The 24,528-nt window shown below is 37.1% G+C and overlaps 1 protein-coding gene across 4 annotated transcripts in view; it reads right to left on the bottom strand.

The window, feature by feature from the left end:
- The window catches only part of USP38 (ubiquitin specific peptidase 38), a 34,666-nt gene extending 13,514 nt beyond the window's left edge, over positions 1-21,152 (bottom strand). Inside the window, exons 1-7 of one of the 4 annotated variants that reach the window (XM_058436780.1) lie at positions 21,072-21,152; positions 19,687-19,858; positions 17,847-17,982; positions 12,305-12,434; positions 10,210-10,311; positions 4,555-4,713; positions 1,810-2,003 (exon numbers count right to left, since the gene is read on the bottom strand). In XM_058436780.1, coding sequence (XP_058292763.1) covers positions 1,810-2,003; positions 4,555-4,713; positions 10,210-10,311; positions 12,305-12,434; positions 17,847-17,923 — 662 coding nt within the window. In that variant the 5' untranslated portion in view covers positions 17,924-17,982; positions 19,687-19,858; positions 21,072-21,152. Of the gene's footprint in view, positions 1-1,809; positions 2,004-4,554; positions 4,714-10,209; positions 10,312-12,304; positions 12,435-17,846; positions 17,983-19,686; positions 20,958-21,071 lie in introns of those variants that run through there. The other 3 variants (XM_058436779.1, XM_058436778.1, XM_032147691.2) reach the window with 3 other exon arrangements.
- Positions 21,153-24,528: the final 3,376 nt, after the last annotated feature.

Genomic DNA, 24,528 nt, shown 5'->3' with positions numbered 1-24,528 from the left:
CTTTGGAAATGGGAATGTCTGCTTTTTATTCTATATATAATTTAACTATTTTTAAACTATGAATTCATATATTACTTAAGAAATAAAATATGCTGTCTTCTTATTCAGAGATAATATCATTGGCCACTGTTCAGTAAGAAATAACCTTTTATTTGCTCTTGCCGTTATAACTGCTTTGGTTTTCTGTTTTCTTTGTCATCTGTAAAAGGAGATGTCTGGACTAGATGACCTCTGGTGGTAAGACGGAGATTCTTTCAGTCGTATGCCTAGTATCACTTGTGTCTAAAGATACAGCTGTTCTCTTAAAAAAAAAAAAAAAATTCCAACTACAAAAAAACCAAAAAATTAAATACTAAACGAAACCAAAAACACCTGAGTGCTGATATTATAATCTGGAGCCCAACAATAAAATAAAGCGAATTCTTCTCTCTCTCTCTCTCTCTCTTTATTAGATGGAGTCTCGCTGTGTTGCCCAGGCTGGAGTGCAGTGGCACAATCTTGGCTCACTGCAACCTCCGCCCCCTGGGTTCAAGTGATTCTCCTGCCTCAGCCTCCTGAATAGTTGGGATTACAGGCACGCACCACCATGCCCGGCTAATTTTTGTATTTTTAGTAGAGACAGGGTTTCACCATGTTGGTCAGGCTGGTCTCGAACTCCTGACCTTATGATCCACCTGCCTCACCCTCCCAAAGTGCTGGGATTACAGGCGCGAGCCACCGCGCCCGGCCAAATTCGACATTTCATAGTTTATGATTCCTCTGGGCAGGCATAACAACTTGGAAAAGCTTAGAACTCAATTTGTAAACCTCTTTGGGCAAGTTCCATGAATACTTTATTGGTATTCAGGAGAAAAATTCAATCATGATTTTGTCTTCAGGAAAAGTTTATCGTTATTTTGTACCTTTGAGGATAGCATTCACATAACTAACAACTTCTGATTTCCTATTTGCTTAGGTGCAAAAGAAAATGGATTTGAAAGAAAACTCTTAAGAGGGGAGAGGAACATGTCTGTTTATACATGTGTTCAGTAATTATTGCTCTGGGGTGGAGCAGAACTTAAACTTCTTAAACAGCAACAAAGTTGTTGATCTGACAAATACCAAAATACCGACGGGCAGATAAAATTATATATAACTTCCCTCAAAACACGTGTAGGTTAAAAAAAAATTATCGTCTCATAGGATAATAACAATGAAGTACTCTAGCACACTTAAACTCTTTGGAATAGGTGCAATCAATCCTTCTTTTACACTATTAAAAATCGTCAGAGTAATTTCTTTAAAGTGGCATTTAAATGCAATGAATAATAAGCAGAATTAATGTTAACTTTTCTTTTTTTTGAGACTGAATCTCACTCTGTAACCCAGGCTGGAGTGCAACAGCACGATCTTGGCTCACTGCAACCTCTGCCTCCTGGGTTCAAGTGATTCTCCTGCCTCAGCCTCCCGAGTAGCTGGGATTACAGGTGCCCACCACCACGGCCCGCCCGGCTAATTCTGGTATTTTTAGTAGTGATGGGATTTCGCCATGTCATCCAGGCTGCTCTCAAATTCCTGACCTCAAGCGATCCACCCGCCTCAGCCTCCCAAAGTGCTGGGATTACAGGCACGAGCCACCACACCCAGCCTAATGTTAACATTTTCATAGTTTCTGAGCACTAAAAGCAGTTTCATTTCTGAATAAGGCAATCAAAGTTAACATTTATGCCATTTATAAGGAATAATGTGTAGACAATTCTATCATCTTATATTTCATCAGCATGCATCAACTTCTACAGTTAAAATGAAAAGATTCAAGTTTAAACTTACTCTGTGGCCATAAACAAGGCTTGTATAACACTGTTCATATAACATGTATTTCCTAGGTTAATAAGACCAGTTTTCCCAGTTTCAGATTTTCCAGAAAGTCTAGACAAGCAAGACGCCAAAGAATTGGATTGAGAAGTCCAGGCACTTTGATTGAGAATTAACTTAATATTATCTTCACTGGGCTTAGGAAAATCCTATAGGTCATAAAGAAGAAAAACAGTTTAAAAGTAAAGTGAAAATTATTTTTGTTGTTAAATTAATTAACACCATTAAGAAGATTCTTACACTGACATTTGAACTTTCTTTTCCCCCACTTAGTTTTGAAGTAACTGGCAGTACTTGGCTAGTCATCAAAATATCAAATTTCACTGTATGGCAAAAATAAATACTGTCTAATAACAGAGTTTATCAAGTTGAGGAATACTCAAAAGCTGGAAATTCAAGTCACATTTCAACTCTTTATGTTCTCTATATGCCAGCAAAATGTTTATAAAATAAAACTTTGGGGTCAGAGAATACACTGCAGTGCTATTCAAAGGCAGCAGAATGAAGACTTAAATTTTAGCACACAGTTAAACATAAGCAAACAATTTGTTTTCAAATTTTGTAATAAAAATGTCTCCTTTTCATTAAATACTAATATTTATTCAGTATTAACCCTTAGAAATAAAATCCCAAAGTAATTAAGAAATGAGAAATGAAAGCATCTATGCATAATGACCTTTAAGAAAAATAAAACTTAATCTCATGTTACCCATATAGAAAATTATTACAACATACGGATTTTTCTTATCAACTTTGTGAAGTATGAGATAACATTTCAAGTGTAAATTATTTCAAGCATGAATAGAGCACTGGAGAGTAAGGGAAGTTGGTAAAATCATTAGGGCTTATCTGGACTGCTATTAGCATCTGGCACTTAGATCTTAACAAACAAACATTTTCTGAAGGAGTTTCAGTCTTCTAATTTTTGTTGTTGTTGACAGCTAAGAAAAAGTGCTTTCTTTGGGCTTAGAGTGAGCCCATTGTTTCTTCTGAGCCTATATGAGTTATCAGAATTTTCAACATGAAAAACTCTGATGAACTAAAGAATGGCAATCAATTAACAAGTGCAGCAACTATCATCTATGGATCCAGGGACAATGTAGAAAGAGATTAATATTACCATCAAATCCACTTCACAATGCTCCTGTACATAATTTACTTCTGAAGTGTCAAAGTGTCACCCCAGCAATATACATTAATTGCTTAACAGTCTTTGTGTTCTGAGCTCAACCAAAATAAGTTTGATTTAGTTAATGATACAGTAAAAAGAACTGTTTTTTTTTTTTTTTTTTTTTTTTTGAGACAGAGTCTCGCTCTGTCACCCAGGCTGGAGTGCAGTGGCACAAAAAAGAACTGTTTTTAATCCATCTCAGATACAGAAGATAATAAGACCTTTATATTGAAATTCAGATCTCAAAAAAACCATCAATAGAAATGATTTCTAATAATTTCTGATTGAGTTTGGCTGAGTTCAGTTCTCCAATTCTTTTGCTATACACTGATTATGCAGTGTTTACTAAGTTTACTGAGAGGAAAGTATGTTTATTGTGATCCAGTCTTCAACACAAACAGAAGTGCTTTTTAGGCTGGGCACAGTGGCTCATGCCTGTAATCCCAGCACTTTGGGAGGACGAGGATCACTTGAGCCTAGGAATTCAAGACCAGCCTGAGCAACATAGTGAGGCCCCATCTCTACAAAAAATAAAAAATTAGCCTGGCGTGCTGGTGTGCACCTGTAGTCCCAGCTACTTGGGAGGCTGAGGCAGGAGGGTCACTTCAGCTCAAGATGCAGAGGCTGCAGTGAGCTGTGAGCATGCCATTGCACTTCAGCCTGGGCAACAGAGCAAGACTGTCCAAAAAAAAAAAGTGCTTTTTAGATCCATTTCCATATAAAATTGAAATACAGTGTAACTCCACAAATAATTCAAGTAAAGACTCTAAACATTGATGAACAGTCCACAGCAAAAATAGAATTAAAAACGAGGCCAGGTGCAGTGGCTCACGCCTGTAATCCCAGGACTTTGGAAGGCCGAGGCAGGCAGATTACTTGAGGTCAGGAGTTTGGGACCAGCCTGGCCAACATGGTAAAACCTTGACTCTACTAAAAATACAAAATTAGCCGGGCATGGTGGCAGATGCCTGTAGTCCCAGCTACTCAGGAGGCTGAGGCAGAAGAATTGCTTGAATCTGGGAGGTGAAGGTTGCAGTGAGCAGAAATTGCACCAGTGCACTCCAGCCTGGGCGACAGAGCGAGACTCGGTCTCAAAAAGAAAAAAAAAAAAAAAAGAATTAAAAAGGGGAAGAAATCAAAGTCAAATATTTTATTAAACTCCATTTCCTGTATTCTAAGACATACTCTACATATACTTTAACATTTCTAATATTGGGGTGCAAATCTGATGTATGCATTAACTTAACGTAGCATTTCTTTTTGAACAAATTTCCCAAAAAGCTATTATAAATTTAAAGATATGCCTTATAATTGATGACACTGCAGAAATAAAGAAATATGGTTCTTAATTTAGAACGGTGACTCCAGAAAGAAAGCAATTACTCCCTAAATGAAACCTGATTCTAACTGCATTTTTCAAACAAAAAGCATATTACCATAAAATAGTAAATTGAGTAGCTGGTTATAAGAATGTTTCACCTTATTAATATAACACAACTCCACAAATATTGGTACAACTATCATCATACCTTTATTGCCTCCAGAATAGGTTCATAGAGATCTGGAAATCCAGAATAATGATACATCATACAGTGTATCAATTCTGTTAATTGTACTAAGAAGGCTGTACTGGAAGGCAGACCATCATTTTTGAAAGAATGAAGCAAATTAACCACATGAGGAACAATCTGAAAAGAAAAAAGGAAAATGCTGAATTTATACAAATTGGTAACACATTCTTTAGCCTATAAACAGAACACAAATGATATATGATCAGCAAATACTTTTCTGTATGTTCAGTCACAGAGTTTTTCTTGTTATTAAGTTAAACATTTCTAAAATATCAAGGTAAATCTAGTTTTCGAAGTCGCATATGACTGTAATCCCGTATATAACCCCTCTCCTCATCCTTACACACCATCTAAAACACAAACTAAGGTATAAAATAGGAATCTTAGTCATTGCCGCCATTCTGAAAAATGCTGTAGGTTGAAATTGTTAGGGTTATTATATTTACCAGATCATTCAATGGGAATACACTTTTGAAAAATAATCCTGGAATTAGCTAAAGAGCTCCATCTAGTGTGAATCTAAAATTTTTTACTTGAAAGAATTAAAAGTACATTGCACATTAAAGTCTACTTCAAGAAAATCTTTACATGAGTAACTAAAATTGCAGCTTGGGTAATGGGATTACTTTCAGACAAGCACATAGACCATGCCTTATGTTAGAGTGGCTATTCTTACTAACAAATCCCATTTCCCACCAAAAGATGAGATGGTTCTAAAAATAAAGGGCATCAGAAACTTCTGTTAGTTTTAAAGACCTGGGGCTAAAAATAAAAGTGAAATCTAAAATGATCATTGCTCATAAACATATAGAATATTGTTAATATTGATCATCAGCACAACCATGTTCTTTCATTGTAAAATTAAACTAAAAAGTCAATCAATCCAGAGCCAATCACATCTTTAGGAGATTATTAAAATGAAACAACTTCTATTTTATAGACATGGCTCTTTCCATTAGCATGATACTATATTTTTTTCAATTAATTTTTAATTATAATCTGATACTACATATTTACACTTCTTGTGGTAAAAGGTATCTTCTGTTCTATTTGTAGAACATTTTGGGGTTGCTAACTCATGGTAAAAAACAAAGTTATAACTATTAGGGTCATACCATCAAACAGCAATAACAGCAATTATAGTAATAACCCATCAATTCCCTGTCCTTCCCACAAAATGAACAATCATAGTCTTACAACACAGTGCTATTTCCATTCTGCTCTGTCTAGCTTTACATTTGTGCTTAAATCACACTGTAGCTTTTGCACTACCTTCTTTTATCTTACACCTCCATCACAGGTACTAATGTGACCATAAAACTACCAGTTCCTAGTGAGTTCATTCTATTGCTATCATCTTTACATTTCTAAGCGAATATGAATTATACTTCTGTCGCAGAAAGCCACATTTATCAGATATTCTCTTGATAAAAGTCAGAATCCAAAATTATTTTGTTTTCTCAAAGGTGAAGGGAGACAGAAGAGGCAAAAATTTTAGAAGTAATTATTAAATTTGTAATTACAAATCTGTCAAATTAGATTAGGTCTTTGTAATCAGGTTATATGGTTGTCTATTACTATATCCTAAATGGTCAACATTATCACGACATGGAAATAAGACTTAGTCTTTCACAGTTAATACAGATATACTTCCAAGCAGGCTGTTACTTTCTAAATGTGTGAAAGTTGATTTTTTTGAATAAGTGAAACTAAATGTTTCTTGACATTATTATAATACTAAAGTTTTTGAGGAAATGTATAAAACTTATTTAATTAGAAGCTTTGATTTTTTTTCTTTCTCCATTATTACTATCTGCCATAGTGTCTGTTTAAAATAAATTTATTCCACTGTGTAAAATGCATAAGAAAAGCAACCTGACCCATAACACCACATATTCTAACATCAACCTTGGCTTGCCCTAAGATATTCTAAACTTATAATGAATTATGATGATGTTGATTCCAGATTATTGCTCATACTTGGCAACTCCTAAGCCCAAGTCCTTTACTGAGTTATTTGGAGTTACAGGTGATTTAACTACCACATTACCCACTACTAGATTAAGGAATGTCCTCAATGTGGGCAATAAACATTAGAATGAATGATAAAGTTATGTTAGAGAATCTCCTTCCTAGAAATTTGGAAAACATCTTGAGTTGATTTTTGCATACGGTGTAAGGAAGGGGTCCAGCGTCAATCTTCTTCATATGGCTAGCCAGTTGTCAAAGCACCATTTATTGAAGAGGGAGCCTTTTCCCCATTGCTTGTTTTGACAGCTTTGTCAAGATCAGATGGTCATAGGTGTGCAGCCTTGTCTGTGGGCTGTCTTTTCTGTTCCATTAGTCTATGTGCCTGTTTTTGTACCAGTACCATGCTGTTTTAATATACTACTGTAGCCTTGTAGTATAATTTGAAGCTGGGTAATGTGATGGCTCCAGCTTTGTTCTTTTTGCTTAGGATTGCTGCGGCTATTCAGGTTCTTCTTTGGTTCCATATGAATTTTAAAATAGTGTTTTTTTAGTTCTGTGAAGAATGTCATTGGTAGTTTGATAGAAATAGCACTGCATCTGTAAATTGCTTTGGGCAGTAAGGCCATTTTAATGATATTGATTCTTCCTATCCATAAGCATGGGATGTTTTTCCATTTGTTTTTGTCTTCTTGATTTCTTTGAGCACTGTTTTGTATTTCTCATTGTAGAGATCTTTCACCTCCCTGGTTAGCTGTATTCCTAGGTATTTTATTCTTTTGGTGGCAATTGTGAATGGGATCGCCTTCCTAATTTGGCTCCTAGCTTGGCTGCTGTTGGTATATAGGAATGCTAGTGATTTTTTTACATGAACTTTGTATCCCGAGACTTTGCTGAAGTTGTTTATCAGCTGAAGGAGCTTCTGGGCTGAGACTATGGGGTTTTCTAGATACAGAAACATATCATCTACAAATAGTTTCACTTCTTCTCTTCCTATATGGATGTCCCCTATTGCTTTCTCTTGCCTGACTGCTCTGGCTAGGACTTCCAGTAGTATATTGATTAGGAGTGGTGAGAGAGGGCATCCTTGTCTTGTGCTGGTTTTCAAGGGGAATGCTTCTAGCTTTTGCCCATTTAGTATAATGTTGGTTGTGGGTTTGTCACAGATGCCTCTTATTATTTTCAGACATGTTCCTCTAATACCTAGTTTATTGAGAGTATTTAACTTGAAGGGATGTTGAATTTATTGAAAGCTTTTTCTGCATCCATTGATATAACCATGTAGTTTATGTCTTTATTTCTGTTTATGTGATTGATTTGTGTATGCTAAACCAACCTTGCATCCCAGAGATGGGGCCTACTTGATCATGATGGATTAGCTTTTTGAAGTGCTGCTGGATTTGGTTTGCAAGTTGAGGATTTTTGTACTGATGTTCGTTACGTCAAGGATAAGACTTAAATGTAAAACCCCAAACTATAAAAACCCTGGAAGACAACCTAGGCAATACCATCCAGGACACAAAGACTTCATGTCAAAGATACCAAAAGCAATCGCAATAAAAGCAAAAATTGACAAACGAGATCTAATTAAACTTAAGAGCTTCTGAACAGCAAAAGAAACTATCAACAGAGTGAACAGACAACCTACAGAACGGGAGAAAATACTTATAAACTACGCATCTGACAAAGGTCTAATATCCAGCATCTGTAAGGAACTTAAACAAATTTATCAGAGAAAAACAACCCCATTAAAAACTGGACAAAGGACATGAACAGACGCTTTTCAAAAGAAGACATATATGCAGCCAACAAGCTTAAGAAAAAAAGCTCAATATTACTGATCAGCAGAGAAATGCAAATCAAAACTACAGTGAACTACCATCTCATACCAGTCAGAATGGCTGTCATTAAAAAGTCAAAAAAGAAGACATGCTGGTGAGGTTCAAAAAAAGGAGAAAACTTATACACTTGGTGGGAGCATAAATTCATTCAACCATTGTGGAAAGCAGTACGGTGATTCTTCAAAGAGCTAACAGCAGCATTAGCATTAGACCCAGCAATCCTATTACGGGGTATACACCAAGAGGAATATAAATCATTCTACCATAAAGATACATGCACGTGAATGTTCACGGTAGCATTATTCACAATAGCAAAGACATGGAATCAATCTAAATGCCCATCAGTGACAGATTAGAGAATGAAAATGTGGTACATATACACCATGGAAGACTATGCAGCCATAATAATGAGATCATGTCTTCTGCGGGAACACGGATGGAGGGGGAGGCTATTATCCTTAGCAAACTAACCCAGGAACAGAAAACCAAATACCCCATGTTTTCACTTATAAGCGCGAGCTAAATGGTGAGAACTCATGAACACAAAAAAGGGGACAATAGACACTGAGGTCTACTTGAGCGGGGAGAGTGGGAGGAGGTAGAAGAGCACAAAAGATAACTATTGGGTACTGGGTTTAATAACTGGGTAGTGCAATAATCTGTAAACCAAATCCACGTGACATGAGTTTACCTATGTAACAAACTTTCACATTTCCCTGAATCTAAAAGTTAAAAAAAAAAATGTGGAAAACAAAGCCTTTTCTCAAATTTCTTACACATGATTGTGCCTGAAGACAAGGACAAGTAATTGATGTTTTTTTTTTTCTTGGAAGACTCTGCTAGTACACCTGCTATCTTAGAGTTTGAGTTTTGTTCATATTATACATATATATAAGGTTATTGCTTGATGATTAAATTCACCAAAATTAGGGCAATTAACTGCAGAAATCACACATCCTAAGTGGTAATGTGTAATGTAATTACTTGCTAGTAAGGTTTACTTACTACAAAGCCTGTGGACTTTCCTTCAGTGGAAATGAGACACTGAGCAACCTATGTGAATATATTCTAGATAAATAAAAACAAATGGAATTCTGAACTTCACTGGTCTCCTCTGAAGTTTGTTATGGTGAATCAGTATTCCTAAGATTTTTCCACTGTGGGTTTATTGACAATGAGTTTCTAGTCCTATAAAACAGGATTAGACTTTGGAAGAATTAAGTAACCACACAAAGGCACTGTTTTCCTATGATGCCCTAGAGTGGTCAATGGACAGTTGACCAAAATTACAATTTGTCATTTCTCATCTGCAGTAACTGATAATCAAATAATTGAAATCAAATAAAAGCCAATGATTCAGCTGGCTTAAAGTGGTAGGATTCTAGATGTATTTTAAAGGTGGGGTCAACAGGATTTGTAGGATGTAGGCTGAGAGTGAATGAAAAGCCTGCAAAACTGGTGTGTTTTCATGCTTTCAAAATTCTAAAGCAGTGGTTTTCAATCATTTTAATCCTTCTATACTGTTCATTTGTGCAACAGACATACATCAGTGACATCTCCCATGTGAACAGTAACTCTCAACTGCTGGTAGTTGTTGCAAGTGGAGTAGTTTGAATGAGACAAGAAAATATATTCCTAGGAGGGAAATCTCACAATCTCAATTTTCTAGGAAATCATAAAGCTATATGAAAACAGATTTGGGACTAACTTGCAATATTTTCGCTACATAAAAATGTGACTCAATATTAAACTAAATTTTCAAAATGAGGCTTTTTCAAAGTAGAACGCTTATGTCATAACTTACCAAATGGAACGCCTCTGGAGAATGCTGAAAGCTAAGCAGCATGTGAGAAAGAACTGCAAGAGCACCAGGTCTCACAAGAGGAAACCAAAGTCGATTAAAAACCTTCAAAATAAGACAAAACACCATCTTAAGAATTTGCAGGAAAATCATTAATCCAACAGTGGTTATTTTCCTAGAGCTAAAATTTATTTATATGAATGTCCCCTTTCTGGAAAATTTTAACATAACTTATATTATTAAACTTTGGGAGAAGGATGAAGTTAGGAAATAATGTGACAGAGATCAAGGGTAATGTAACTGGCCTAACCAACTGTTAAAACTCCCCAGTTAAATAAAAATTTGTCAAACTATGTTTATAAGGCAATAGCTCCCTAGTCCACCATTCATTCAATTCACTCAACGAATATTTGTTAAGCACATACTATTACTTGTCCTAGTTCTAGGAACTAGTGCTACAACAATGGATCAAAACAAAACAAAACAAAACAAAAAAACTCTATCTTACAGGGTTTACCATCTAGAGGGTAGGTAGAAACAATAAAAAGTAACACATGGTGGTAAGTGTTATTAAGAAATTTAAAGCAGGGTATGATGAATAGGGAATGCTGTATAGCAAAAAAATCTGCTGTTTTATATAGAGTTCAATAAATGCCTCATGAAAGAAGTGATATCCAACTATAAAACTGAAGGAATTGAATAAGCCTTGCAAATACCTGGGACAAGAGCATTATAGGCAAGGCAAACAGCACTGCAAAGGCCTTCAGGCTGGTGTGCTACAGATGAAGAAAAAAGGGCAGTGTAAGTGAAGCAAGAGACTGAGGCAATAACAGTGGGAAACGGGACTAGAGAAAAAGTGTGCCAGAATACATAGGACCCTGTGTGATAAGTACAGGGGACCAAGGACAGGAGCAGGAAGGCTGCTGCAATCTTGCAGCAAGGGATGATAATGTAGGACCAGGGTGGTAGGATTCTGGATATATTCTAAAGGTGGTGTCAGTAGAATTTGTAGGATATGGACTAAGAGGGAATAAAAAATAGATAAGAATAGCTTCAAGGTTTTTGGCTTGAGCAAGTGAAAGGATAGAGTAGCCTCTAGGTCTGGGAGGGAAAAATCAGGAGTAAGATTGTAGATAAAGTGAATCTGAGATTCATGTAAAGACAGATGGATACATGAATATGGAGTTCAAGGGAGAAAAATGGACTAAAAATATAAATCTGGCAGTCATCAAATTAGAGATGTTGTTTAAAGCCATAGAACACCTATGCTGTGAGTATGCACTGAGAAGAAAATGGACCGAAGACTGAACTGTAAGGCATTCTGAAAGTTAGAGTAAGTACAGGAGACTGATATGCCTGTGAAGGAGGACAAAAATCGGGAGAGTATAATGTCCTGGAAACAAGAGAGAGTGATCGATTGTGCCAAATATTGCTGACAGGTCAAATGAGAAGAGGCCTGAGAAATGACTCGAGTTTAGCAATACTGGAAACCACTGGTGTCAAAGGTAATTTTGGTAGAGTAATGGTGGTAAAAGCTTGATTAGTTGGACTCAAGAGATAATGGAAAGAATGTTTCTGTAATGGATATTTGAAAATGAAAAAATTATTTTAATTAATTATACTTTTTTTTTTTTTTTTTTTTTGAGACAGAGTCTTGCTCTGTCGTCCAGGCTGGAGTGCAGTGGTGCTATCTTGGCTCACTGCAACCTCTGCTTCTCAGGTTCAAGTGATTCTCGTGTCTCAGCCTCCTCAGCAGCTGGGACTACAGGCATGAACCATCATGCCAACCTAATTTTTGCATTTTTAGTAGAGACGGAGTTTTGCCATGTTGGCCAGGCTGGTCTTGAACTCCTTGCCTCAAGTGATCTGCCTGCCTCTGCCTCCCAGCACTTTGGGAGGTGTGAGCAACCATGCCCAACCTAATTACTTCTATTTAAATGACATTTAAAAAAATTTCTAAAGCCTATGCAAACTGTTATTCAAAACAAAACAACAATAACATATTCAAAATTAGATGCTTTCAAGGATACCACCCAAAAATAAAAATATTGATTTTATGAGTCTATATATTCTAATAGATTTCCATACTCCCACTTACCAGTTCTATTTTCAGCAAAGTAACATCTATCAAAATAGTAAACTTCTGGACAGCTGCCAGTCCTTTCAGGAGTGCAATTACCCATGTATCCACATGCTGAGCCAATGGCCAGGATAGCCAGTCAATCATTCTGAAATTGAAGGAAAATGAAACAATCATAATTGAAAATATTTTCATTTAGTTAGTGATAACAAGAGTTACAGTAGATAACCACTCACTTTGTGAATAAACATTTACTGAATTTGCTGGTGAAAAGCACTGACCAAGATGTAGAAGTGAATGTAACAGGTGCTTGTTCTCATGGAGTTTCCAATCTTGTAAACTGACAGTTTCTCATATCCAACATATTTCCATAAAAAGAATTTCTGATAAATTATTTTGCATAAACACAAAACTTAAAATTTATGCTATATAGTGGCACAGGTTGAGTATTCCTTATTTGAAACGTTTGGAACCAGAAGTGCTTTGGATTTTCAGTTATTTGCATTATATATTTACTGGTTGGGCATTTCAAATCCAAAAATTTGAAATCTGAAGTGTCCCAATGAGCATTTCCTTTGAGCATCATGTCAGCACTCAAAAAGTACTGGATTTTCAAACATTTCAATTTGGGATGCTCAACCTGTATCAATAATTTATTAGGCAAATTTACTCTAAAAAGAGCAGCTGAAATGTAATCTGAACTAAGACATATGAATATGATCCAAGATTCCTCCTTCCTGGTGAGTACAGTCTAATATGAAATGCACTGTTTAAAAAGACCATATTTTGAACTGTGAAAGAGGTATCTTTTTCAAATCCGACTATACAAAGACAACAAAATGAAACTTCAAATACATAAAAAAGCACTAAGTCTGTAAATGTTGTAATGGCTTCATTTTGCACTAATGAGTGCTTTTCTTGAAAGAAAACTCATTAAATTACCCAATTTAGTGAAAAAAAAAAAAAATAATATAGGATCGGACAGAGACACTCCCTAAAGTTAGATCTCTACCACAATGAAGATTGACACAACTCTTTCAGAAAGCAACTGAAGGCCGGGCGCAGTGGCTCACGCCTGTAATCTCAGCACTCTGGGAGGCCAAAGCGGCTGGATCACCAGAGGTCAGAAGTTCCAGACCAGCCTGGCCAACATGGTGAAACCCCATCTCTACTAAAAATACAAAAATTAGCCAGGCATGGTGACCTTGGATTTCCCAGCCTCCAGAACTGTGGGAAATAAATTTCTGTTGTTCATAAATAATCCAATCTAAAATCTGTATTTTGTTACAGTAGCCCAAACAGACTAAGAAAGCATTCATGAAATAAATATTTGTGTATTATATAGCAGGTACTGTGTTTGGTGCTGAGAATATAACAGTAAGATATGGTTTCTGTCCTTAAAAAGGAAAGAAAAGTTAGGAAATTTGTCAACAATTACACAATTATCAAAAAATAGTACTGGCATTTAAACTAAGCTCTGCCAGCATAGAATACAATGTTTTTTTGCCACACTTTAATTATATTTCAGTTCCGTTTCAATTTGATTGGACTTGCACATGTCTGAGGTTTTTCTCCAGTACAGGCAGGCACTGCAAGACAAGCTATTTTTATGGTTAACTATAGGAATCTTAGCCACCATGTATCAGTGATTATCAATTTGAATTCTAAGGACACTTTCTTTTAACCCTGGTATACTAATTTAGTATCTTACTATTTAAATAACATTTAACTATATACTTGTCGTTTATGTACTCCACGACCTGTCTCCTCCATTAGACTGTGAGCTTGAGAGCAGTAATCTCTCATATATCTTTGGATTCCCAGCACTTAGTGCCTGGCACTGAGTAGGAACTCAAATTTGTTAAATAAATGAAAGCATTTCTTTATATAGCTAAAGAAAAATACATGCAACTTTAAAACCATAACAGTAAAACTGGCAAAATTATGAAAGACACCAAGATTGGTTTAATTGTCATTTATGGAGAATAACACCAATTTCCACTTTTACATGGCAGCTTGTGGGCTATAGGCAGTCTTCCCTTTTGTTCCAATGTTTTAAACATTGAGAAATTTCACACAGAAAACTGGATTTCAGGCTTCTTTTGAAAAATCAGATCAAACAAGACTGGATTCCAATTTCCTTGTATTAACAGACAACTGGAGTTGATGATCAGTTTCCTCTTTTAGAAGGTACTTATGTATCCCATTCCCTATCATTTCACTTACACCTGGCTTATTTCATATTTTAATGTTACCTGTTTGGTCCTGGTATGGTATCTACATTTGCATTTGCATTTCTATGGATTATAGAAAATGACTGTAAACATGATCACTGCTATGTTTGGGAAAGCATAGTGCACGGGGAGGTATAAAGTGGGAGGTGGATGGTAAAAACAAATATCACTATCCCTTTCAGTTACATTTTCTGTATAAGAGTAATTATTTCAGGTAGATTATAGGTAAATAGGATCACGCAGGCTACACTGGAAATGTAATACAAAAACTGAGCCACAACTCCCTATAGAAAAAAAAAGTAAAAATTAATTTCCAAATACATCTTGAAAAAAAAATTCCTAAATTGGGTACTATAACTGTTTTTGAAGAGGCTGGAAAATTAAGAGGACTGAATGCCAAGAAGTGGAATATGAATTTGACTTAGTAGGTAGTGGAAGTCACTACAATGTCTTAATTAGAAGAGAAAAATCAGGAGTCCAGATGATTGAGATAAGAAAAGTAAGTCACTGCTAGCAAAAAGACCAACTAAAAAACTGTGCAACGAGGAAAGCCTGATTTCTTCAAGGTAGTGGGGATAGAATAAGCGTCATTTTAAGAAATGTCTTAAAGAAATAATCCAAAGGACTTATTAATTATGTTAATCAAAAGGAATGAAAGAAAGGATGGAGTTGAAAATTGCTTATAGGTTTGTGACCAGATATCTAGAATTAGTGTCAATTTAAGTAAAAAAAGAGAAAAAATAAACACCAACATCAGGCCATGAAGATAAGTTCTGCCTCTAAGAGAGTGACCCTAAGTGAGAAACTTGACTACCCTGGTTCGTTTCTTCATTGGTGACTATATCATAACTGGGAGCCAGATTTAAGTTCAAATACTGGATTTACTGTTTATTACCTCAACGAGCTTAGGTAAATTATCTAACCTCTCAGTTTTCTCAACTATGAGATGGGGCCAATAACAGTACCTATTTCAAAAGACTGTGGTGAGTATTAAACAGTTTATGTCATGTAAATAAAATCTGCTACTATTACGCTATACAATGAAAGTGATGGACCAACTAATTTCTAATTTCACTTCCAGCTGTAAAATCTGTAATTCTCTGAATCTGTTTTACGAGGAGGAAATATAAGTTAGAATGCATTCATCCCAAAGAGAAAGAGACTTTAGTGCTGTTACAGTCACACTGACAAAAGTGTGCCGCTGCTAAATAGGGCACAGAAGGAGTTACATTATGAAGAGATGAACAAGATAACAGTTTCTTAAAAAAAAATGAACAATGAGAACTTCACATAAAGACTTGGAAGTCAACCACATACAGATCAGAACTGATAAAGTGATGATAATAATAGGAAGGAAGAAAATAGAACAGATACAGAAAGAAATTCCTAACAGTATGGTGTCAGAGACAAAAATTTCAAGAACAATGAATACAAAGATATCAAGGAGATGAGAATGTAAAAATACAGATGATCAAACACAGCAAGGGGATCATCATAAATTAAAAGCAATGGGGGTAGAGGTCACACAACAGGAAAAACATTTACATAAGAGTTTTCTCAAACATACAAAGCACTTTCACAAATCTCGAAAGTCAAAGAGGGAATGAATACTATGAAACTGTAAGTAAAAGTTACAGACAAATTGATTCAATTATGTTTAAGAGCACAAGAAGAAATGCTAGAAGAGGAAGACCTTTTTAAACAATGAAGTGAAAAGGGGGATAAGGTGGAGAAAATCAAAGTCCCTAGAGTTTGTGTTACAGAGAGTGAAGTTAGTACAAATGCAACTGAGAACTCAGTATGAATACCTCAGTTTATATGTTACCTTATAATTATAATTTTATAACAGGGGCACAGAAACCATTTTGTCCAAATCCTTACATTGTACGTAAATGTGCTTAATATACACACACATGCAGGAAAGGAATTAAAAAACAAAAACAGGCAGGTATTAAATAAGAACAGGCAGACACAAAAAACTCAATTAGAAAAAAATAGTCATTGAAATAAAGAAACTCAGTTCTACAGATGAGCACCTTTGAAGAGAAAATTAGTGAACTATAAAATAGTATTGATATTCTTCCCCTCAGATATCCACAGGTTTGCTTCTTCGCATCCTTCATGTCTTCCCTTCATGGTTACCTTAGTGAAGCCTTCTTCATCCATCTTATTTAAAATTGCAAACCACTTCCTCACAACCTGTCCCCCTTCCTGTCTACTCCTATCCCTCTTTTTGTCTGCTTTTTTTTAAACATGTATCACTGTCTAACATACTAAATTATTTTACTTATCATATTTAATAAAATCTAAAACAAAACCAATTTTAAGATACATAATTAGCTTATGTACCACTAAGGCAAGAAAAGCCATGCCAATTTAACTGGGACATGAATGACTAGGCATTTCTACATTTAAACATCTTTGAAATTAGAAGACATGTTGGAATCAATGAAGTGTGTTATTAAATTACTGTCTGCCTCCCCAACTAGAATGCAAGCCTATAAAGGCAGATATTTTTATCAGTTTGTTTGAGGACATTTTGAACACTGCCTGGCACTCATGGTAAGTACTCAATAAGTGTGGTTTAAATAAATGGATGAATGACTGAATAAAAGTGCCAAAGTGCTAAGAAGGGCAGATAATATTAAGATTATACCTAGAAATGCAAGAATAAAATTACAGAACATCTAGGATAAAGAGAACATAAAAGTTTCCAGACAAGCTGACTACTCACAAAGGAATGACAGTCAGATTGACAGCTGACTTCCCACGAGCAACAACAGATGCCCAAAGCTAATACAGTATTATTTTTAAAATGCTAAGAGAAAATGGCTATCAAATTAGAATTCTGTATCTTGCCAAACCATCTATTTAAAACTGAGAAAGAAAAAAAATTCAAACAGGCAAAGGCAAAGAGTGTATTACACATTGAGCCTGGTTGAAAGAGAAAGTAAAGTATATACTTACTAAAGAAGAAAGAAAAAAAAAACGCAGAAAGAAATAAGTTGCAGGAAACAATAATGGGCAATGAAATTAGTGAAATACTGTATACTGATAATCCAATCAACATCTGAGTGTATAATATGTGTATATGTGTGTATATTTTGGGAATTAAAAAAAGTTGAATTGAAACTAGATTTGTGAATTATTGGGATGCCTGTCAACGCTATAAAGTAAACAATTCCAATCTATTTGGAGAATCTTTACATATGTCATTCCATGATTTTAGTTTTAAACATTGGTAAGTTTTTCATTACTCACAAAATACAAAATATTTCCCCTTCCCCAAATCTACAATTACCATTAACAGTGTCATGAAGAAGTACCTGCAAAGGGCTTGAGTCATACTTGCATCTTTTACATTTGGATCCGTAGTAAGGCTCCTGATGAGAACTGTAATCATCTGAAGAGGAATATGCTGCACAAGGCTTGCCAATGCTACAGAAGGTTCAAATGATGCATCTGTTTTTTCAATTAAAAAGAAAAGGGAACATGGCAAGTAGGTTCAAGTATTTAGAAAGAACAACACTTTACCAAAAAAAAAAAAAAAAATAAATAATTGCAGCAAAAGTGTTAATTAGGAAGGATTATTATGCTACACCCTCATGGGTAGACTCTTAATTTACAAGGAATGTTAAATTACAGGAATGAAAGATTACGAGTCAACAGCAATGATCATTCATACTATAGACAGAATGCTGAAATATATTGCTATGGTTAGTCCATAAGTTACTTTAATTTTTCATAATTTATTGAGTTATTGTTGCGCTAAAATATTAACTTGTAAATCACTAATCAGAAAGGAAATATAAAGAAACATAAAGTATCATTTCGACTTCCACTTCAGACCCTCCAAAATAACTTTAAACTTATTGATCATTACATTGCTCTAAGGAAGATTAAAAAAAAATCTCTTAAAGTAGAAATTAAGGTGACTTTTGGGGGCACTTAAGTATCATTTCAACTCCCACTTCAGACCCTTCAAAATAACTTAAAACTATTCATCATTACATTGCTCTAAGGAAGATTTTAAAAAAATCTCTTAAAGTAGAAATTAAGGTGACTTTTGGGGAGACTTTGCTTAAACTGTATACAAATTAAGCAAATCCAAGACAAGTACCTTTACTGCTACAGTTAAAAAAATTTGGGAGGAACCTAACAGTTATAACACAGGCAACTAAAGTAAAATTACAATAAGAAAAAAAAAAAAAACAACAACTCAGATACTGCAAATACATCGTTTGTAATTCTTTCGTAAATATATTAAATTCATCAGAACATAGAACGCTTGTTAAAACTTCACCTTTACTTCTGGTTCTTAAGATAAGAAGAGGACACATCCCTCACAAGTTCAATTTGAACAGCCACACAGTCCCCACTGGTGGTATAAACGAAGGAGAATGCTTGTACCAAGTAGAGCGGAAATGAGCATGGTTTTGAATCTATTCAGACCTGAAAGGTCCAAGACAGAACAAGGAAGGTAGAGGTACTGGTAAAATTCCTCGACGAGAAAGCATTTTCTAGGCAAGTATCATGTGACCCTTCTCTGCTTTCTGGGAATGCAGTTCCTGGGCACAAAAACAAGTATTTAAATCCTCGTACTCTTCCTTCCCTCATTCTATCTGTATCCCTCCTTTGTCTACTAGATATTGTAGACAAAAAATGTCAGTATTTAAAAACTTCATAGTTATCTAGGATAATCCAGTAATAAAACAAACTGCACAATCCATTAATTCAAAAATGAGGAAATATCAAAATGGGGGAAGAACTCATTACAAAATGAGAGACACGTACAATAAATACTATGATAAACATCATGCTACCATTAGTCATTAATGAATGGAAGCTTTCTGCAGTAGCTGTCATCCTGAAAGCATTCCAAATAACTTGAGCAGAGGCTGGGTAATTAAGCAACTTGTTTAGTGCCAAAGGTCTTAAGACCTGGACGTTCTCAACCTTTAAAATGGGAACGCTGCCTGTTTTTAAAGTACGATGTGACGTCCAGAATAAGGTGGTGAATGTGAATAAATTTGGGATGAGGTATTAGGATTTGCTCTCGCTTAAGAATGTTTTCAGGGCAGGAGGAAAACATGGTGTGAATGTGTGTGTGCAAGAGAGACATATACTGAATTTTTATGAAATATTCTGAAAGATAATGACCCTTACCTGTGGAAGAGATGCTTGCAAAAACTTCTTGCAGGGAAGGCAGCAGCGTGGCAGGCTCGGCCTTCCAGATGTTCTGCAGCAAGTTACTCACTTTTGTCACCTGGGAGACATATTCCCGCAGCTCTCTCTCCTGGGTGGACACGCACTGGAAGTGGCCTATCGTTCGAACCAGCTGTTGACAGAACGTGATGGACAATTTCCCCTTGGGGATGCATTGCACGAAGTCGGTCAGAAGGTCGCTCAATCGGGCACAGAGCTGCGGCTCCGGCCTCTCACACACCATCCGTAACACCTCTACCTGCAGGAGGCTAAAGAGATCCAGCACCGAGGGACAGCTCATAATCAGCTTCAGGCCGTTGTGAATGTAGTCCAGGATGGCTACATCCTTCCTGTCCAGAGAGTGGTAGCCGTGATGAAGGAGGCCCAACACAAAGGTCTTGTTGAAGAAGGACTCGAACTCTGGCCGGTGGTATCGTGCGTAGGCCTCCAGCACCTGGTGCCCCACCTGCCGCTGGAAAGGGTCCTGGCCTTCCAGGATGAGCCGGGTCGTCAGGTCAAACATGGCCTCGCACTGCGCCTTGTCTAGCCAGTGCTCCGCCGATTCCACCACCTTCCGCACAATCACCCGCTTGAGGGGCAGGGGATGCGAAGAACTCACAAGGCCCTCCAGGATCTTGTCCATTGTCGCCACGCTGCAAGGCCAGGGCCAGGGGATAAGGAGCGGGTGGCGGCAGCCCCGAGGTGGGGCAGGAGAGCCCCGGGGCGAAGATGAACTTGGAGCGCCGCAGCAGCAGCGTGACGGGCCACCGCCACCGCCGCCTCAGCAGCCACATTTATAGGGCAGGGAGACCCATCCAAGCCGGGGCGGGAGCTGGCGAGCCTAGAGAGCTTAAGAACCGACACCCGCAGCTGGCCTAAGGCGCCAGAGGCCCGTACTCCGCCGCCGCCCCGGGCTCTCGATCCCTCTCAGCATCAGCGCGGAGGGGCCTGTCGGGCCCCCCAGCGGAGTCGGCGGACGCTCAGGGCCCGGGGCTGCTAGCCGGTGGGTGGAGGAAGCGCGCCTCCGAGTTCCGGGTCAGGTGTGGGCGTCCAGGCTCCAGCAGGTCGTGAGAAGAAGCCGGCCGTGGACTGAGTCAGGAGGCGCTGTCACGGAGGGTTCTGGGATCAGCCGGGGAGAAGATACCGAAGCGACACCCTTTGACCCGGATATTGAAGTGCCGGCAAACAGGAAGTGAAGGACCTAGGAACCTCCGGGAAGGACCGCCCCTCCGCCCCCCCCCCCCCCCCCCCCTCCGCCCCTCTCCTCCTCTCCGCCCCCTCCTCCTCTCCGCCCCTCTCCTCCTCTCCTCCTCTCTTCTTCCCTCTCTCCCTCGCTGTTCCCCCACCTCCGCCCCGAGTCGTAGACTCCTGTCCCCCGCCCCGGCGCTCGGAGCCTCCTTCCCGCTCCGCCGCGCAAGTGCGGCAACGGCCGCGTCAGTGGAGAGTGTGTCGAGTCACAGGCGGTCTTCCGCGCGGAGCGTCCCCGGCGGACGCTGCGCAGATGGCTGCGACTGTAGGAGTTTTGCCGGCTAGTCTCCGTCGGTTCCGAGTTAAACTCGTGAAAACTCGAATAAGTGCTGTTGATGTGAAATCCGAGGAAAAGAGCATTTTGGGGAAAAGTAAGGAAAACTCGAAACTCGGATTGAGAAGTCTTTGCCTTGGCTCATTAATCAAGAATTGCCCTTGCGCGCCTAAATGTGACTGCCTTTATCCTGCGATGTCGGTATTGAAGTAAGAGCAATACCAGTGGCGTACCTAGCGTTTAGCGACCATCAGTATCAGTAGCAGGCCTCTAGCAAAGAACCAGTTAGTGAGCTTTGTACCATATCGGAAATTATAAGCCATCCAAAAAAGTGTGAGGAGAGTAAGGGAAATGGCAGATTAGAATCAAAGTATGTTTATGCCTGTGTCATACAGGATACTTTGAAAATAGAAAACCAGGTGGAAATACCACAAAACTTATTGTATATGTTGACACTGAAGATGGTTTACAATAGGGAAGAACAGATGCAATCATGCTTGTTCTCTTTCATGCCAAATTCCAAAGATTCACAGTAAGAATTTAATCAGAGGTCTTTATATTGGAAAATATTGCCTAAATGTAGCCCCCTTCAGGCTTGGTTAATATAGTTGTGAAACTAGACATTAAGGCCCTGTAATACAGACAAAACTTTAAAGAAATAGGTCATTTAAAATGTCCCGTAGAAAAATGAACAAAATTCTGTTACTTCAGTTTGCTAGTGTTTTGTTTTTGTTTTTTTACCAAGTTACAAACACGATTACACTAATATATGCACACGTTGATCATGGTAGTCTTAAGAAGAGCAGTTTAGAGGAGACAGGAGCTTGAGTGAAAGGGAACCTAAGACCAAGTTGACTTGTAGGAAGATACTGAAGATAAAAGAGAACTGAGGTAATTGATCTATCAGTCATGCTAGAGACAGGAATGATTTTGGAACTTTCATTTTTCCAATAGGCAGGAGGTGAAGGTACAGAGATGTTTGTCTTTACTGGGAATAATGCCACAGTGGAAGACAATATAGAAAATAAAATATTAAGAAGGAATTAAGTATTAAGAAGGATCGTGGATTTGAGGTGGAGTGGAGGAAATTTGGAATTAGTCTTTGTGCTAAGAAACTAACAGGATGAATGAAGATTGCTGAATAGTACCAGTGAAGTGATTATTCCAAAGTAGACAAGAAAAAAATATTGGTAAATTTAAAACCTGACAGATTACTTTGAATTGTCTATAACATTTTCTTCTTTCTGTTAATATCAGGTCTTGAAAAATTGAATATTACAAAATAAGATGTCTGAGAGAACATAATGCTATTAGTCCGTATAAATTACATGGCGTAATATTAGACTTCCAAAAGCACCATGACTCTATTTTTAAAATACCTCTTGAATGATAGATGCATGAAATGAAATATTAGGTTTTTATACGAAGATATTCAAAGCTTATTTCCTTCTTTTGCCACTGGTTAAAAAATGTATATAATATGCTCTTTTATAAGATTTCAATTGAAAGTGGTCAACTTTAAATTTATTTTATAGCATAATTAAAAGTTCTGTAATAATACCATGTTCCTTTTTAACATTTTAAAATATTTTCAGAAGTCTGTGGAAGATTTTTTTGCAGTGAATCATGCCACTAATCATTGGATTAGTGGGTGCTATTGTAACGGGCTTTAAAATTTTGTATATTTAGTCTAAGGCCTCAATTGCTAACTATATGGTTTTACAAATATGTTAGATCTGAGAATAGAAGCTGAGTGATGGGGATGAAAGAGAAAAAGCACAGGATAAGGAGTGATTGTTTATTTAGCAACCTCTGTGTGCCTGGAACTCAATATGTTATACTTTATCGTTAGTTCTCAAAACAGGGTTTTGGAAGTAGATGTTAATAGCTGCATTTTATAGATAAGGTACTGAAGCCAAAGGAGGTTAAAAAGTAATCAAGTCTGACTCTAGAGTCTCTATTATTTCCATTATACTATTAGATGAAAAGTGTGTGTATGTGTTTATGTTTGTGATAAGCAAAGAGAAAAGGCAGTTCCAAAAGCGTGGTTAGAGTTGGCCAACTGCAATAACATTATTGTGAGGTTAGTTTTCTCTTAGGAAATTTATATCACCTAATAGAATCAAAAGCAAACTGATTGTATAGAGAGGACTGTGATAAACCATCACATGAAGTAATTAAAAATAATCCCTGATTTTATGAAATTTATGTTCATATATGTTTTTTAAGTTGTAAAGAAAAAAAGACTGTAAAGAAACACACCAACCACTTTGATACGGTTTTTGTTTTAATGACTTAAAATGGACATCAGGCTAACCTCACGACACTATTTCATTTTTTTTTTTCACAGTGCAAAGTGAAAGCAAGTTTATTAAGAAAGTAAAGGAATAAAAGACAATTAAAAATTAAAAATATACCATTGGCTACTTCATAGGCAGAGCAGCCTTACTACCCTATTTTAAATCTTCCAGTGCTTCTCATCTTAAAACTCAAATGGCTACTGTTGACTTTAAGGCCCTCCATAAAGTTGCTCTTGTGTCTTTTCTTACCGTTCTCATTTATTATTATATGTTTACAGCCTTTTTCTGTTCTCTAGAATCTAAGCTTCATGAGGTCAAAAAGAACCCCTTAATTTTATTAGTTACCTCTATTTCTAGCAGTTAGAACACTAGAGTAAACAATCTATCAATTTTTTTGTGTGTGAGATGGAGTCTCAATCTGTTGCCCAGGCTGGAGTGCAGTGGTATGATCTCAGCTCACTGCAATCTCGGCTCACTGCAATCTCCACTTTCTGGGTTCAAGCGATTCTTCTTCCTCAGCCTCCTGAGTAGCTGGGATTACAGGCACCCACCACCACACCTGGCTAATTTTTGTATTTTTAGTAGAGATGGCGTTTCACCATGTTGGCCAGGCTGGTCTTGAACTCTTGACAACAAATGATCCTCCCACCTCAGCATCCCAAGGTGCTGGGATTACAGGCATGAGTCACCATGCTCAGCTCAATCTAACAATTTTTTGAACGAGTGAACTTTTAAAAAATGAAATGAAAAACATGGTTAAAAAAAGTCATAAGGAATCTACACAGTAATTTCTAGAACTAAAAAACAAACTCAGCAGGGTTTCAGAACATAAGATAATAGACAAAAATCAATTGTACTTTTATGTACTAGCAGTGAACACATGGAAACCAAAATTAAAAATATACCATTGATAATTGCTCAAAATAAAAACTATGTAGGTGTAAATCTGACAGTGCACGTACAGGACTCATGCTGAAAACA

Source organism: Hylobates moloch, unplaced genomic scaffold (genome assembly GCF_009828535.3).
Source record: "Hylobates moloch isolate HMO894 unplaced genomic scaffold, HMol_V3 SCAFFOLD_3, whole genome shotgun sequence".
Taxonomy (NCBI): Eukaryota; Metazoa; Chordata; class Mammalia; order Primates; family Hylobatidae; genus Hylobates; species Hylobates moloch.
Note: the sequence above shows the minus strand (reverse complement) of the source record. Positions and strands in the feature narration are given on the sequence as shown.